The sequence below is a fragment of the Rhinopithecus roxellana genome, chromosome 12 (assembly GCF_007565055.1).
Source record: "Rhinopithecus roxellana isolate Shanxi Qingling chromosome 12, ASM756505v1, whole genome shotgun sequence".
Classification (NCBI taxonomy): Eukaryota; Metazoa; Chordata; class Mammalia; order Primates; family Cercopithecidae; genus Rhinopithecus; species Rhinopithecus roxellana.
Window position 1 is genome coordinate 47571619 of NC_044560.1, and position 17466 is coordinate 47589084.

Here is a 17466-nt window from a genome sequence, read left to right on the forward strand (position 1 = left end):
TGCAGCCACTGCCAATCAAACGTGGAGATGTTAGGGCAGGACTGGATCAAGCACAGCACTGCCTCTCTGTTCCATTTATTGTGAAATCCAGTTTTGCTCCATTTGTAATTGACTCTAGGCTTTACCATTCTTTGTCTCATATGTAACATTTTCTCCCTATCTAGGTTGAGATGCCTTTTGAAGGTTATAAAGAGATATCATGGGGCATAAAAAACGCTAGTCCAGGATGGGGAGAGATTGTCTAGATTCCCAGTCCTGCCAATAACCACCTGTTTACCTGATTAAGTTGCTGAAACTCTTTGGGCCCCATAATTCTAGTAACAATTATGGCAAAAATGAGCTGCCACCACCACTAGCCACTGCTGCCACCATCACCATCATGATTTACTTATTAGGCATCATTTATGAACCAGAAGTTGGGCTAAGGGTTTTAAGCACATCATCCCATTTGATCCTCACTAGAAGTCCCCAACCTTTTTGGCACCAGGGACCGGTTTCATAGAAAACAACGTTGCCATGGATCAGAGTAGGGGGGTGATTTCGGAGCGAAACTGTTCCCCCTCAGATCATCAGGCAAATTAGACTCTCATAAGGAGCCTGCAGCCTAGATCCTTTGCATGTGCAGTTCACAATAGGGTTTGCGTTCCTATGAGAATCTAACACTACCACCGATCTAACAGGAGGCAGAGCTCAGGGAGTAGTGCTCACTCACCGGCCGCTCCCCTTCTGCTGTGCAGTCCGGTTTCTAACAGGCCACTGACTGGTACTAGTCTGCAGCCTGAGTGCTGGGGAATCCCGATCCTCACCATACCACCAGGAAGGAACGGAGGCACAAAGAGGTTAAATAACTCTCCCAGGTCATGAAGTCAGAGGTAATACACATGACCTTTAATCTGACAGATCCTAGAACTCCCTTTGACCACAGTGTTGTGTACACAGTTGATCATCAATAAATACGCTTTGAATTAAGGAGAGTGAATAATTACCCTCCCTATTTGCCCCCTCTAAACTTTAAATAATACCAAATGAAACTCAGAATTCTATAAATACGTATAAATCGTGTGGAGGGGCTCCTCAATTTTCTTAAGTAGAATTGTAATTAATGAATCTGAAGTATTTTGCTCTATCGAGGAGTTTTTCTCAAAAGGTTAACTTTTGGAAATTGTCTCTTCAGATACTATTTCCAAGTCATTCATCCTCTACCCCCGCCTCTTTCCTGTCATAAGTAGTATGTAGTCTTTGTGTCATTTCTTAATAAATGGTTTGCTATTAAGGAATCATTATATTAATGTAGGCTACTGGAAGAAAGGGGTTATTTTAGTAGCCAACCCTCTTAATGACCTGCTCTTCTGTACACATTAGTAGTTGGATAAGGTTGTGGTTATTGAACTTCTGCCATCCACCAGAGACAAGCTGCTCAGGCTTGCATTGTTGGAAAGAGAGGATGATGGAAAAAATTTCTATACAAATTTTTGAGCTACTCTGCCTGAGAGAGTACAGTGTGCTAAGTTTCCAACTTGTTCAACAGAAGCCAGCAGGGAGCATTAACGAAATGACTAGTTTGTCCAACCTATGGTTAATAGTACATATCCTCGGAGAGGCTGTATTCAGTGGAATTCAACAATATTTATGGAGCACTTTTAGTGAGCCAGGTATCATTTCAGATGCTTGAGAAACATCAGTGGACAAGATACAAAAAACCCCTGCCCTTGTGGGGCTTACATTTCAGAGACTGACCATTATTGCCCCTTCTTCAAATCCGTGTGGCCGTATGAAAGAATGGCAATAAGTAACCCAACTCAATTTCCAACTTATAACTATGAAAAAATGGAGATACATTTTTCTTCTGATTACATGATCTGAAACACTCAGTGAGACTTTGGGAACTTGCACTTTAAGACTGGGGGGAAAAAGTCCAATAGCAGCACACAGTTCTACGGACCCAGCACAATTTAGTGTTGTTTTGCATTCCAGTGGCAAAGATCTTGTAAGAAAGTTCATGTCACTGGCACAAAGGGACTGAACATGGGAAAATACTTGTTCTTCTTTCTATCAAAGGCACAGTTGTAAAACGCACAATGCTATGAAAACTCAAGCAAATCTGGAATCATCGTTAAAGGGAATTAACTTGGAAAGTAATTTATGGCAAGAAAATTCAACTCCTTTGTTATCTCCCTTTTACCGTAATATGCCTCCTGAACACTGCCTATGAGAAAGGGCTTTTAGAAAGAAAAAAAAATAAGTATAGTAAAAATTAACTCATTTTATCAATTTGTGCTCTCTGCCAGAGTTTCCTGACTGGCTACGAGAGGCTGTAAAACTGATGAATTTGCATGGAAAAAGAAACCAGTGTAAGTAATTTGTGTAAGAGGTAACACGAACATAGACTGCTATAATTCAGACACCCTGCAGATAGCAGACTGCTGCAGTGTGAGCAGTTATGGGTTAGAAAAATGACCACACTGCAGTCAGTCTGACTTGAATGGAAATCAATCATAAAGGTACTTTCTCTGCAGCTTCTATGCCACAGTCTTCAGCAACTCCTTTGCCAAGCAGATTTCTGGTCTGTAAACCCTGTGCTGATCTCCTGTTTTCCACTTTTCCTTTCTAAAAGGTCTGACCAAATGCAGGCTAAGAGTATGGTTTATCCAAACAGGAACATTTGAAAAAGGCATTGAACTAAAACAAGGATTTCCCTCTATGTGAAAATGAACTTGCCTGCTATTAAAAGATTTAAGCAATGCTTTTTATGAAATGTAGTATTAGGTGCCAAAAGCCAGTAGAATATTTTTTAACCCCATGAAAGGCATCCGCTAACACAGACAGAGCCTTATTTTCACACATCCCTGTCTTGTGGACACATGTTAAGGAATACATATGTGGTGGCAGAAGGAGAAAAGGGAGGTGAATAGAGGAATTTTTATTTTTCAAAAAATCTTTGTTTCATTAAAATAGGAAAATTCACCGATACATTTTCCCACCCCATTCCAAATCAGGAAGATAATTTATCTTTGACAGATAATTACTGTAAGTTTAATTGGTAAATTAAGTGTATTCAGGCATTTTATTGCCATAAAATAAGCTCAGTCTTAGATCTCGAGAAACTTAGATATGTACTCTACAGAGGAAAAGTCTGTCTCCTACTTATTTTTGTATTCTCAGTACACAGTGCAGGGTGCTTCATATATTACACATATGCACCAAATGTTTACTGAGCTAAACTAAAATTACATGAGCTTGTTAATGAAAAATAGCTAAGAACTAATATTTATTGAACATTTATTACATGCCAGGCAATGTGCTAGGTATTTTACCTGAATCAACTCATTTAATCTTTGCATTATCCCTATGGAATATGTATTTATACTATTCTCATTTAGAAATGAGAAACTACGCTGTAGGTTAAGTAACATGGTCAAGATCACGCAACTAAGTAAGTGACAGAGGAAGGGCTTGAATGTAGGCATTTCCTAGATATCTGTTCAGAGAAACGAGTGAAATCCACATTTCTAGTGCTGCTGTCTTTCCTTTGTCATCAGTTATGAGGGAGATAAATTCAACAAGTTTAAATAGAAGAGTAATTATCGCCTACAGTTATGTGGCAAAACTTCTATCTCATCATTCTCCTTCTCGCCTCTCTGCTTTTGCAGGTCTTAAACCTTACAAGCATCAGCAAGAGTTCCACTGGATGAAGGGCCCTGCCACCTGGTCTAACAGAGCAGTCCACAGAGGGGTTAGCAATGCTGACTGATCTGCATTAGTGCCTTCTGCCTTGGGGACCGAAATTGATTTTCTGCATTTTAGAGTATCATCATATCTTAGCTTTTGGTTGAGGTCAAATGTGGTACCCGTTTAATATCTGATACAGCCTCAGTCATGGGATTAAGTCTTCTCTGACAGGGGCAGGATTTGATGGCCTAAGAGATCTTTTCCCCACAGTGATTTATAAACCAGGGAAGGGCTAAGCTAAACATAAGCCCCACAACCAATAAGGCACTGGGGCTATTTGACCATTAGCTGTTAGGAAACCAAACTGTATCAACAGGGTCCTATCCCAACAACTGACTAATCCAGCTGTCTAAAAAATAAATAGTTTTCAATATTTCCACCAATAACTTTCATTTTTTTTCTCCTCCACCTAGTGAAAAATCCTGGGTATTGACATGTACTCATATTAACCACAGACTGGATTAGTTCAGTTCCAGTATTTGACCTACGTGTGGTTTTGCTGAATGTGGACTCTACCAGCCCCATTCTAGCCACACTAGGATGGTCAATACCAACAGCCCTTCTAATCGGCAAGAGTTAGCTATGATAATGTACTCCAGCCAAATCTCAATAATATTTGTGGCCCTACTGCAGGGTAATATAGGATTTCTCCTAAGCTTCTGGAAGTCACAAAAACCCCTTTTAGCTTTTCAGTGTTACTACTGGATATGAATATCCACCATGAAAAAGTTGAGGCTTATGAGTGCATAAATAAAGGTTTATTAAAAAGCACATTATTAGCTGGGCACACTGGCTCATCCCTGTAATCCAGGCACTTTGGGAGGCCAAGGCAGGCAGATCTCTTGAGCCCAGGAGTTTGAGACAAGCCTGGGCAACATGGCAAAACCCTATCTCTGCAAAAAATACAAAAATAGTTGGGTGTGGCAACGCGTGCCTGTGGTCCCAGCTACTGGGAAGGCTGAGGTGGGAGGATCCCCGGGGCCTGGGAGGCGGAGGGTGCAGGGAGCCATGATTGTATCACCACACTTCAGCCTGGACAACAGAGTGAGACTTTGTCTCAAGAAAACCCAAACAAACCACATTGTCAGTAATGACCTGTAGCATGCTTCTGCCATTCATAGGGAATTTTGACTCATAATATGAGTGAAAGCAAAATTTAAAAATACTGTAAAACTAAGTACGACTTTTAAGAATGCTGGTACAGATAACCCAGGTGTGGTTTGCCACTAAAAAAGTTGCTAATGTGTCAGTGTTAGATTGAGAATTTTAAAAGATTCTTCTATCCATGAGATATCCTAGGAGAACAATTTCTAGAATAATACAGAAACACAGGCTATGGCTGAAAATTTGAGGAATAAAAATTTTCTGGTTTCCTAAAACAGAGGAATGAGGTCTAATACTGGCATGCTCTTACTCTATTGGAATTACTAACTCCGTAAGAGTCACTAGAGTGGTTCTTCTCATAAATTGGTTGTTAGAACACGAATTCTAAAATTGGCCCTTCTTAATTTATACATGCACACACACATGCATTTTCAATACATTTACTGATAGTGGTCAGCTCCACGATTGGCTCTGAGCACACAGTGAACAAAGATCGGGGCTGAGGCTCTGTTCAATAACTGTGGTGGTTATCACTGCTGAGCATCTACTCTGTGGCGGACACTAGGCTATCTGTCACTTAACTCTCATTACACTCCTGAGAGGTATTCCTATTTCCAGTACTTGGACTTAGGCTCAGCACACAGTTAGGACTTCATGAACATTTGCTAAATGAATAAATGATTGTAACCTAGAAGAAAACACAGCCAAGAGGGGTTAAATATTGCCCAAAGTTGATAAGTTGAAAAGCTCGACTCCCCAACTCTATATCCTGTACTGTTTTACAATACCATGCTGCCATCTTGAATATAGGTTTTATACTTGACACATAGGAAGCATAACTAACGAATGACCTAAAAATAGATGAATATACGAATAGAGACCACGACAACACATTAGTATGTATATCAAGGTGTATGTTGTGCTTCTCCCCAGTTCAAATCTTTATAAGAAGAGAATTCATAGTCTGGTAAATTTAGCAAAAGCTTCAGCTGAGAACAGAGATCAAAAGGGCCCCAAATTCTGCCATGAGAACTCTCACTGCCAGCTCTAACCAGGAAGACTGTAGGAGTATATGCATGTAAGAGAAAGGACTAGACCTTCATGCAGAGCATTGACTAAAGGATACACTAATGTCATAAGCTTATTCCTGCCATAGTTCTAATTTCAACAGCTCAGGGGTCCATGACAACTGCCAGAGCACATATCGAACACAAGGTATATACACCTTTTAATTTGTAGGGCTGAGTCAGCTGAGGACAGAGTCAGTCTAAGGGTGGGGACACTCTCACCTTACATGGCTTCATTAGGTGAGGAGGGTAGGATACGATAAATCAAGCTTGGCCACCCATACTGTGAGCTAGGATTCAGAAGAAAGGGTAGTTTGATGAAAATTTCTATTACTGCCAGTACATTGCACTTGCTGCCAGCTTTACTACCCAAATATTCACCCCAAATATGTCAAGAAAATTAAAAGGAAAAAAATCACACAACAAAACATCCTCCTAAACTAATTCAATTTCAATATTTATTTTGAAAATTTATTAAATTATAGTAGAGGAAGCTGGCTAAATTAAGCCAGCCAGACTGTTATTTTTCTTCCTAAGAGTATGGCAATATTTATTATTTTACCTCTCTATGAGGGGTTGGATTAAAACTAGAAAATGTAACATTTGCAAAGTCATAATATACTCAGAACAAGGTGGTTCAGATAGGGAAAATAAAAATATATAGGGGCCAATCAGAATTTTCTCTTCCAAAACTTAGATTTCCTTTAAAAACTACATTTGGAAATAGACATTATGATTTTTTTTAAAGGGCCACCCACTCTTTTGTCTGCTCCACACTCTACCCTCACTCTAGAAGAGGTACCATTGACTTCTACAGATATAAAATGTGTGATGTTCATTTTAAAATTACTAGTAGAGCCTGCTATTGACCATCTAATTATGCCGAGTTCCATTTATAAACATAGCTAACCACTAAGTTTATGGAGACTTTTTGTGCTGCTTTAATAGGATATTGATCGAGCACATAGTTTGAGTAGACTGCCATTGAAATGTGTAATGGCAAACAAAAGGCAAGGTCACAGCGACTGTTCATGCTAGGGCTGCAATCTATTTTTTATTATATTCTCTTTGTTTCTTCCTTTAATGCTCGAGCCCAAATGGTTTCTTTTGAAAGAAGATCTTACTTAAGAATATAAGCTATTTTAAAAATTAATTTCCATGCAATGATCACAGCTATTGTGTTACTTAACACAGGAAAACCAACAGGCCATTCATTTAGAAAGAAAGTTTTAAATCTATCCCACTTTAATTAAGATCTAAAGTACTGCAAATGTTTAAATGGCACCCCAAATGACTCGGTGTCTGGAATTTCTTTTCACCCATTTCCATTTACACCCATTTCCTCATTAGTCCTTCTGTGCAAGAACATTTTGTATTTTCAAGTTTGGGCTTGTTCCTACCAGAGAGTTTCATTTTCTTATTGTGCCTTGTAGTGCAGTTCACTCTGTCTTAGAAGTTCCACCATGTCAGGTTAGAATACTGCCAATAGTTCTTACTAAATGACTGGCCTGAAAATCTAAGCATCTGAATATGGGTACCTGAAGATGCAACAAGGACCTAGAGACTTCAAAAAGAACTTTAGAAATGAACTGCAATTTGGATGTTAATGACAATTCCTGTGTGAAAATATAGAGAGTTCACATTTCTAAGGCAGAAAACAGCCACTAGGGTGCCACCTCATGCCAGGCTGAGGCATATGCCTGGTTCCATTCACTCCTACTCTCCATTGACAAACAACTCAGGAATCCTGTAGTCGACCCAGCAGCTGAGCTTTGTGGCAGAGCCAGGACAATTCAGCTGCTGGATTTTAATAGATTCTGCAGCACTGCAACAGGAACCAAAAATCAGTCTGGGTAACTGAGAGTGGTTTTCACACCCAAAGACTCTAAGGCTGGCCACAGTGTACTGAGAATCCTGGCTTTTCAAAATTCCAGGGCCATGAAGTCATCCTTAGCCACGAAGTTTACTTAACCCTTGCAGCCGGCTTGGGTGTACAAACCGCCGCTAGAAAATTAGAGCCCACCAGGCCAGAGTCACAATGGCCTGTGTGTATTTGCGGTTTTCCTCTTTCCCAGTGAAGTAGTTAGGGTTTCGAAGTCACTCCACCAAGTTCAAGTAAAATAGAGTCAGCAATTTGGAAGGAAATGGGCAGAAGTAGTGGATTTTTCAGGAGAACTTTCTGGGTTCATACCAGGAGTGATATTTGACAGCCTTAGAGCTCATACTTTGAGGGAAACACTGGTGTAAAATAAACAAAAGAGTGGGTGCTGACAGAGAGAGCTATCTAAGCAGCATCATTTAGCAGCTAGCAGAGTGGGCTTCTCTTTGTAGCAACTTCAAGGGAAAGAGACCAAGCTAAAAATGCCTTGAGAAGGCTTTGTTTGAAAATGCAGCATCATGTAAGAGCCATTTCAACAGATGGTTCTTGTCTCTTTCCTCATAGTATTATGCTAAAACAACTTTAGTGATTCTGAACCACATTGTTAACACTTGTAAAACCCCCTTCCCCAAAGCAGAGAATACTTCCCCCTCTCTCTCTCTGGCACAGCGTCTAGTGGTCTGTCTTTTCCTCCTCCCCTGGAACAAGGCAATAAATAATTGAGCTACTTTCAGATGGTCCTACCACATGGGGGGGAAAGTAGCAAGAGAACAAATATAGATTTTTATGCTATAGTACTTTCTTTGCCATGGAAGCAGAACTTTCCATTCTTGCCTTTCATGGACTTTAGATGATAATGAAAAAAAAAAAAAAAAAAAAATTAAAAGGTGGTGGGCAGGAGGCAAGGAGGAGAGGGGAGTTCATGGAAGACTGAAGCTTCGGTTGGCCAGCAGGAGTCCCTGATTCCAACAGCTTCATATATCTGATCAGTATAATTCAATGGCAAGCATCCTTGTTGCCTAATCCCTCACCTCTGAGTTTGTCAGGCTAAGCCAGCAGCTTTCTCTTGAGTTTCTCCACCATTGCCACCTCAGTAGTAACACTATTAAAAACAACACACTTAGCACACAGTTATTTCAGTGAATCCGCATGAGGAAATACTGAAAGAGCACCTCCCTCCTGTCTTACATTTAAAAGGAAGAAAATGAAAAACAATAACTGGAAACCTAGTGAAAGTAAATATTTATATTAGCAAATTTAAAAATCAAATACTAAAGATCCAGAAAGGGAGAAAAATCTCAAGTCAAGCCATCATTAATGATGACTGTGAAATTTCCAGTCCATATAAGTAGTCATAATTAGGGTATAATTGCAGGGGACTGGATGGGGCTGGGATACCGATAACAGAAGGTTAAGAAATCTGTAAAAGAGTCAGAGATTCTAGGACACTGAAACCATTAAAAACATCTAAGTAAAAGGCATAACTATGGAGAGAGTAAAAAGATCAGTGGTGGGGAGTGGGAGGTAATGAATAGGTGGAGAACGGGAGATATTTAGGGCAGTAAAACTATTCTGTATGATACCATAATAGTAGTTACCTGTCACTATGCATTTGTCAAAACCCACAGAATGTACAAGAATGAACCCTAATGTAAACTGTGGACTTTAATTAATAATTACGTGTCAATATTGGCTCATGAATTGTAACAAATGTACCACACTAACAAACGATATTAACAATAGGGGAAACTGTTTGGGAGGAGGGGTATATGGGACTTCTGTACTTTCTGTTAACCTAAAACTGTAAACCTAAAAAACTGCCCTAAAAAAGAATAAAGTCTGTTAATTAAAAACAAACTCACACCTGAAAACAATCCAGGAAAAAAAAAAAATTAAGTATCTTACTTGCTTTGGTTTACATGAAAATAGTTTTAACCTTTTTTTAAATGCACAAATTAATAAGCTGAAAGTGTATCAAATCAACAAGAACTGATTATTCAATAAAAGCACAGAATCCTTGGATGCCATTTAGTTCTATAATGCAATTATAGGAGAGGTTTTGATGAAAAGGTCGGCAGTGAGCTAGCTGAGTACAATAAAGGAAAAAGAGCAAGTTGCTTAACCTCTGGGAGTATTGCAGACTCCATCTATAAAAAGGGATGGTAACACCAACCATGGGAGGATTGAATGAGATAATGTTTACAAAGTACCCAGCACAATGCCTGGTACATGGTATGTGCTTGATAAATGCTAGCTACTCTAAATTTTTGTATCATATGACATAGTGAACTCCTAACAGGGCCAATATCATGTGTTTAATCACTTTATGCGCCAGTTAACTTATTTCTATTCAAGGATACAGAATGCACCCCAGGTCCACTCATCTGCAAAAACCATCCACCACAGTTCTGAAATGGGTGCTTCTCTCTTCCCACATGGGGGAACAAGGAGGAGGGCAGCCTTGCAAGGCAATGCTGAGGGATTTCAACTCCCGCATGTGGCTTGAGTGTTAAGCCTTTCAGGAGGGTGTGTAGGTGAGGAAACCTGAGCTGGGGATCCTTACCCCAGCAGTCAAGGCAATCTTGTGAAATATACCCTGACAAACCTAGATTATCTCTAAGAAAAAGGGGTCTCCTGACTACAGTTGACTAGTTTGGCCTGAACCCACGATCGAGCTGACACAGCCCAGACCCACTCTTGCCAAACAGTTTCCGTCAGCATGAGGCCATGTGTGAGTGAGTCCCAGAGCGATTACGCAGCAGTGTGCAGAATCAAAAAGCATTTGAGAGCCAAAGGATGTTCACGATGCCAGGTACTGGCTAAGCAACCCCCTAAGCGGGCACAGGAAACAAGTCCAGGTCCCTCTGCAAACTCAATCCCTGTCCAGCCATACTCTCTGGCAGTCTTGAAGGCAGGTTTAGAATTCATTTGGCAGCCAAGCAATCTTAGACTGACCAGAGTTCTAATCAAACTTGGAACTGATAAGCTTTGGGATATAAGACCTTAAAAGGAAAGGCAGGGAGTAGAAGGAAGAGGAGAGGCTGGGGGTGATTCTGTACTGTGTGGGCCTTCTCATACAACCCCCAGGCCTGGGAACACTGATGGTAATGAGGACTAAATGTAAGAATTGCAGCACTCAGGGCAGAATAAAATGGCTAGTGCTCCAATCTTATGCTTAAAAGGATTTTCTTTTCACTCTTTAAGACTATGTTTTAGATCCCATTGAGGGCTCAATGAATGTATTTCCCTATAATGCTACTATGACAGGTATGGTCTGATACACACACATACACACACACACACACACACACACACACACACACACACACATATATACACACTCTCCATATTACTGTTATTACTAAAATTACAAGAAAATGTGATATTTATTGTGTTCAAAAGTCCTAAGAGTTAAATATATATATACACACACACTGATGCACTGTTATTTGTCTATGACTGTGCTATAACTAGGGCAGCATATCCTCTCCAGCTTAACAAGGCAACATAGTATCTACTTAACTGGTTGGTACTTTAAGTACACTTCAGTACCATGGCAGCAACCTCACCATTTCAAGTCACGACCCGCTGCTCCTAATGTCTCATTCCTTAGGGTTCCAAGTCTTCTACACTGGAATACCTCAGCATCAACCTGGGAGTCCTTGACTCCCACAATTCTAACACCGACAGTTACCTTCCCACTGCTTCCCTGTCTAGTCTCATGCCATAGATCTCTTCAAGTTCCTTTGGGCCAGTCTAAAAAGTACGGATTCTGGCCTTATAGAGACTCAGCTTAACGATTTATCCACTATTTGAATTTTTTGCTTGTTCGTTTTTTGAGATGGAGTCTCACTGTGTTCCCCAGGCTGGAGTGCAGTGGTGCGATCTCGGCTCACTGCAACCTCCATCCACTGGGTTCGAGCAACTGTCCTGCCTCAGTCTCCTGAGTAGCTGGGACTATAGGCGTGCACCACCTTGTCCAGCTAATTTTTTGTAGTTTTAGCTGAGACAGGGTTTCACCATGTTGGCCAGGCTTATCTCAAACTCCTGACCTCAAGTGATCCGCCCGCCTCAACCTCCCAAAGTGCTGGGATTACAGGCGTGAGCCACCGTGCCTGGCCTCACTGTTTGACTTTGGATAAATAACTTAAATAGACCCTCAATTTAACTCATCTTTAAAAATGGGAATAATTTCTTGTCTGAAAAGCTTATTGCAAGGATTAATTTATGCATCTTACACTAAGGCCTAGGACAGTGCCTGGCAGACAGTAAATGACTAGTAGTCATTAGATTCTCCCCTATTCCCACATTGTATATCACATTCTGTGCTCTCAAGACTCTCCTAGCCTGAAAGCGACTGAAATAAGAACAGAGAGAATCCAGGCTTTTGGGACCAGGATGGCTTGTTTGACCTGACATGGTGTCCTGAGATGGACCGGCTTACTCAGTCAATCTTGCAAGCCTGTAACACAGAGAATGGGGGGTATGAACCTGAAATGAAAATATTTCTTCTTACTCCAGCTCATTCCACAAAGGGCTGATGCTGCTCAAAACCAATTTTAAACATGTAAATTTTACCTACAAGTGGTATTTTGAAGTAGGTGGAGGGGTAAAACAAAATAAAATTTCAATATTTGGTATTTATTTTTCCTTCTTACTGGGACCTGGAACATCATAATCATTGTAGTTACGCTTTCAAATAAGAAAAAAGAGAGATTCTTAAGGGAAGGCAACTGTGTGTGTGTGTGTGTGTGTGTGTGTGTGTGTGCACTAGATTATGTCATAACAAAACTACAATCAATTGAATGGGCCTTTGATCAATGGAGAAAGATGGTGACAGGCACTCTTCATTCACTGTTAGTGATTATTGACAAGCTGGTAATGATCATCCCAGACTGTGTCACTCATACCAAGGACATTAGCATTTTTTAAAGGTCAAAACCAAATTCTTTTAAAATGCAGAATTTCTTAGACATCAGGGAAGCCTTGGAATATATGAGACCCTCAGGATTTTCGTCTTTCTTTTACGCCTCACATCAAAATAATGTTTAATTTTTCCTAATTTAAATTCTTGGTTGTCAAACAAACTGTGTGTCACAATTCCTCCAATGGGTGAACGAAAAGGAGGTTCTGGAGGCTTTTTTTGGTCTCTAGGGGTCCCAGGCAGAAAGCAAGCACCAACCAAGGCAAATCTGTACCAAATGAAAGCAAAATTCTACTTACTCTGTGACACTCTTACTAGCTCAGTCACACTAAAAACACCTGATGTGACAAAACTGTCCTGGAAGCCCAAATGTCCTGGGGAAACAAAAACAAAAGAAAACAAAGTGTCATAAATACAAGACATTTGACAACAGAGCTTTAAATATTAGTTTCATTATGATTAACACATGTGGTGCCTCATCTCATTCTCTGCTCTCCTTAGGGTTTATGTGGGAGGGCACAGTCATTTAGCTATGCTGATAGATTTTTGGTTTGAATTTCAAGGTTGTGCAAAGCTATGGTACGACAACTGGCTGATTTTTGAAATGGTTAAAAAAAATTCAACAGGAAATCTGAAACAAAAGACAATTTAAAATAAATAGTTACCTTGGGTGACCTCTAAGACCTTAACAATTGGGATAAAAACAGCATATCTAAGAATCACTAGGAGAGCTGCATTCCATAATAGTTTTTTAAACATTATTCTCTAAAGCAACATCTGATTGGAATTAGTTATCTATTCATTTAACTCAAACACGATTTAAAGATGTTATTTTCTGGAGGCACCACAGGGTGAATTTTTAAAAAGTCAGAATAGAAAAAGCAAAGCCCCAACCCACAAAACAGGAAAACAAATTCTTTTGAGCACAAATAAAAATTCAGATTATTTACACACACCAAATGTTTCTCGTGTCCATTGATTTTTTTGAGAAAAGATAATAAATCAATGGTTCAAACATTGATTAATCTTTGAACTTTGTTTCTGCTTCATTTTTGCTGGATGCAATTAATTCCCTTTAAGACACCTGGTATTATGTCGATCACCAATTACTCATTCAATTTTATGATATATTCAGAAACATAGAACTTATAAATGACAAGGAACACATAATCTATGATATGTAGTTTCTGTCTCTGCCTGTACAATTTTCTGATTCTATGACTCTCACACAGGTAGATTCTAGTTGAGAGATCACTCCAAGGTCAGCTTAGTCTTTCCCTGCTTTTAAATCTGGGTCAACAAATTGTTGGTTGAAGGGATTTTTGAAATAATTGTTCTTTGACACAGGAAACATACCTTGAGAAAATGCAATAAAAGAAAATAGACCAATCTGAATATATAACAATCCAAAACAAAGTTTATGTTATTAATAAAAGCTAGATTTCATACACTACTGAGGGAAAGCAAGTTTACCTGTGGCACTGCATATCCACCAGTACATTTACTAAATGTCACACACATAAACACACGCAAAAAGTTGCCATGTTTTGGAGGAGTATAAATGGACCTGCAAATTACTTGTCTTTTTTTGGTTACATTGGATTTTTGCATAAGAAATTTCTACTGAGATGTTAAAAATTTTCAGTTAACTTTTATATCAAACACATAATCTATGGTATTTGAGATGAAACAGTTCTAAGTTTTAGGATAGACAATAATTGTAAACTGCTTTTTGAAATAAAATGGCAAAATTTTACTATCAAAGTGCTCAAGAAATTTCACCTCTCAAAACCACCCACACCCAGGTATTCAGCTGGCTTTGGTAAGCACCTAAGACGCTGTCTATTAGATTAAGAGAAGTTAAAAAAATTAATAAATAAATAAAATTCTCTAATGAGGTCTTGGCAAAACAGACCACAACATCTCTTTCTTATAGGGAGACCATCAACATTACATTTATCCCACAGATCACAGCAAAGGAAATCTAACCACAATGTACATTAAGGTTGACTTAAAACACATAGAACAATAACAAGGAAATTCACAGATGAATAGGAAAATCTGGGTTGATCTCCAGCTCCTGCTCATCCCTACCTTCTTTACTTGACTTACAGGCTGATACTTGTTTCAGTTCCAATCTTTGAAATTCCTTATTTTAAGGATGAACTAACATGAATTTCTGTATAGAGTGAATGTAAACACATGCAATTTAATCCTGCCACCAAAAAAGCCAGCAATATATTTTAAAGGCTAAGCTGAGTTTGGTGCAAGGACTTGGGAATTGGGAAGACCCCTGCGTTCATTCATTCAAATTACCACCCTTTCCTGGTTGCCCCTTTTCTTGTGTTCACCTCTTAAATGTTGGTGTTCTCCAGGGTCTGTGCTCATCTCTCCCTGTATGTGTGTGCAGGTGGCGGGGGGTGTCTATTTCCTAAGTTATTTTATCTACCTCCATGTCATCAACTAACAGTCTAGACTGTGATATTTGTGAAAACTAAAATAATATTTTTGTTTACCATTGTATACTTAATGCCTGAGACAAAGCAGGTTAGTAAGTGAATATTTATTGAATGAGTAGGTGAATGAATCTACAGACCAATGACTCTCAACTCTATCATTTACTGAGATCTATCTCCTGGTTTCCAAATCCATAAATCTAGGTATTTGTTGGGCATTCCATCCAGATAGCCCACAGGTATTCTTAGACCCAACATGCCCAAAGCTGACTCCATTTTCTACTGCACCCAAAACCCGTTCTTACTCTTCCGAATTCCGTATTTCAATGAACCATTGGCCATTCATCTAGTTTTTTGGCATCATCCCTGACTCCTGCCTCCGACAATCACCCACATCCAACCAGTCCCCACTGCTTCTGTGATTCTTGACTCTATGTACGTCTCCATCATCCTCCTGTAACTGTGGCTCAGGACCTTCCCACTTCACCAGCATGGCGGGAAAGCCTCCTAACTGTGCTCTCTATCATCTCTCTCGGCTTCTTCTCCAATCCCCTCTCTCCGCTTCAGCCAGGGCTGTAAAAATCAGCTGGGTGTAGTGGTGCACACCTGTAATCCCAGCTATTCGGGAGGCTGAGGCAGGAGAATCGTTTGAACCCAGGAGGCAAAGGTTGCAGTGAGCCAAGATCATGCCACTGCACTCCAGCCTGGGTGACAGAGTGAGATCCGTCTCAAAAAAAAAAAAAAAAAAAAAAAAAAAAAAATTATAGGCCGGGTGCGGTGGTTCATGCCTGTAATCCCAGCACTTTGGGAGGCTGAGGCAGGCAAATCACCTGAGGTTGGGAGTTAGAGACCAGCCTGACCAACATGGAGAAACCCCATCTCTACTAAAAATACAAAATTAGCTGGGCATCGTGGCGCATGCCTATAATCCCAGCTGCTCGGGGGGCTGAAGCAGGAGAATCACTTGAACAGGGAGGCATAGGTTGCGGTGAGCCGAGATCGTGCCATTGCACTCCAGCCTGGGCAACAAGAGTGAAACTCCATCTCAAAAAAAAAAAAAAAAAAAAAAAAAAAAAATATATATATATATATATATATACACACACACACACACACACACACACACCATATATTATATATATTTATACCATACATTATATATATTACATATATGTTATAAATATATATATTATATATGGTATAAATGATATGAAGGAGACAAATATCAAAAGCTTTAGAAAGGGTGGTCAGGGCAGGTCTTGTTTAAGAGCTGATATCTGAAAGATATAAAGGAGCCAAACAGGAAAAGGAGAAAGAGCTCTTCAGGCAGAGGATTAACATGAGCAATGGCCCTGAGGTAGGAAAGAGCAAGATGCTGGAGAAACTGAGACAAATCCAATGTGTTCTGAGCCCCCGCCCTATCAGAAAGCTTACAAGAAATATGCATCCAACAAAGGACTAGTATCCAAAATTTACAAGGAACTCAAATAAATCAGCAAGAAAAAAACCAAATAATTCCATCAAGTAGGCAAAGGACATGATCAGACATTTCTCAAAAGAAGATATACAAATGGCCAATAAACATGAAAAAATGCCCAACATCACTAATCATCATGGAAATGTAAATTAAAACCATAATGAGATGCCACCTTATGGCCTGTAAGAATGGCCATTATTAAAAAGTCAAAAAAAAAAAAAAAAAAAGATATTGGCATGGATGTTGTGAAAAGGGAATGCTTATGTCCTGCTGGTAAGAATAAGTACCATCTCTATGTGAAACAGCATGGAGATTTCTTAAAGAACTCAAAGTAGATCTACCACTTCATCCAGCAATCCCACTACTTGATATCTGCTCAAAGGAAAAGAAGTCAACATATCAAAAAGACAACTGCATGCGTTTGTTCATTGCCACACAAGTCACATTTGCAAAGATGTGGAACCAACCTAAATGCCCACTGGCCAAGGAACGGATAAAGAAAATATGGTATATATACGCCATAGAATACTACTCAGCCATAAAAAAGAACAAAATAATGTATTTTGCAGCAACTTGGATGGAGCCAGAGGCCATTATTCTAAGGGAAGTAACTCAGGAATGGAAAACCAAATACCGTCATGTTCTCACTTATAAGTGGAAGTTAAGCTATGAGTGCGCAAAAGTATACAGAGTGATATAATGGACCTTGGAGACTCAGAAGGGGGCGGCTGGGTAGGGAGTGAGGGATTTTAAAAAGCCTACATACTGGGTACAATGTACACTGCTTGGGTGAGGGATGCACTAAAATCTCAGACTTCACCACTGTACAA

The 17466-nt window shown here is 39.6% G+C and overlaps 1 protein-coding gene across 4 annotated transcripts in view; it reads right to left on the bottom strand.

Moving 5' to 3' along the window:
* NFIA (nuclear factor I A) overlaps nucleotides 1-17466 on the bottom strand; it is a 382411-nt gene that overhangs the window by 122319 nt on the left and 242626 nt on the right. For all 4 annotated transcript variants that reach the window (XM_010370667.2, XM_030942656.1, XM_010370666.2 and 1 more), the window contains one exon: nucleotides 13003-13077. In XM_010370667.2, coding sequence (XP_010368969.2) covers nucleotides 13003-13077 — 75 coding nt within the window. The remainder of the gene's footprint in view (nucleotides 1-13002; nucleotides 13078-17466) is intronic.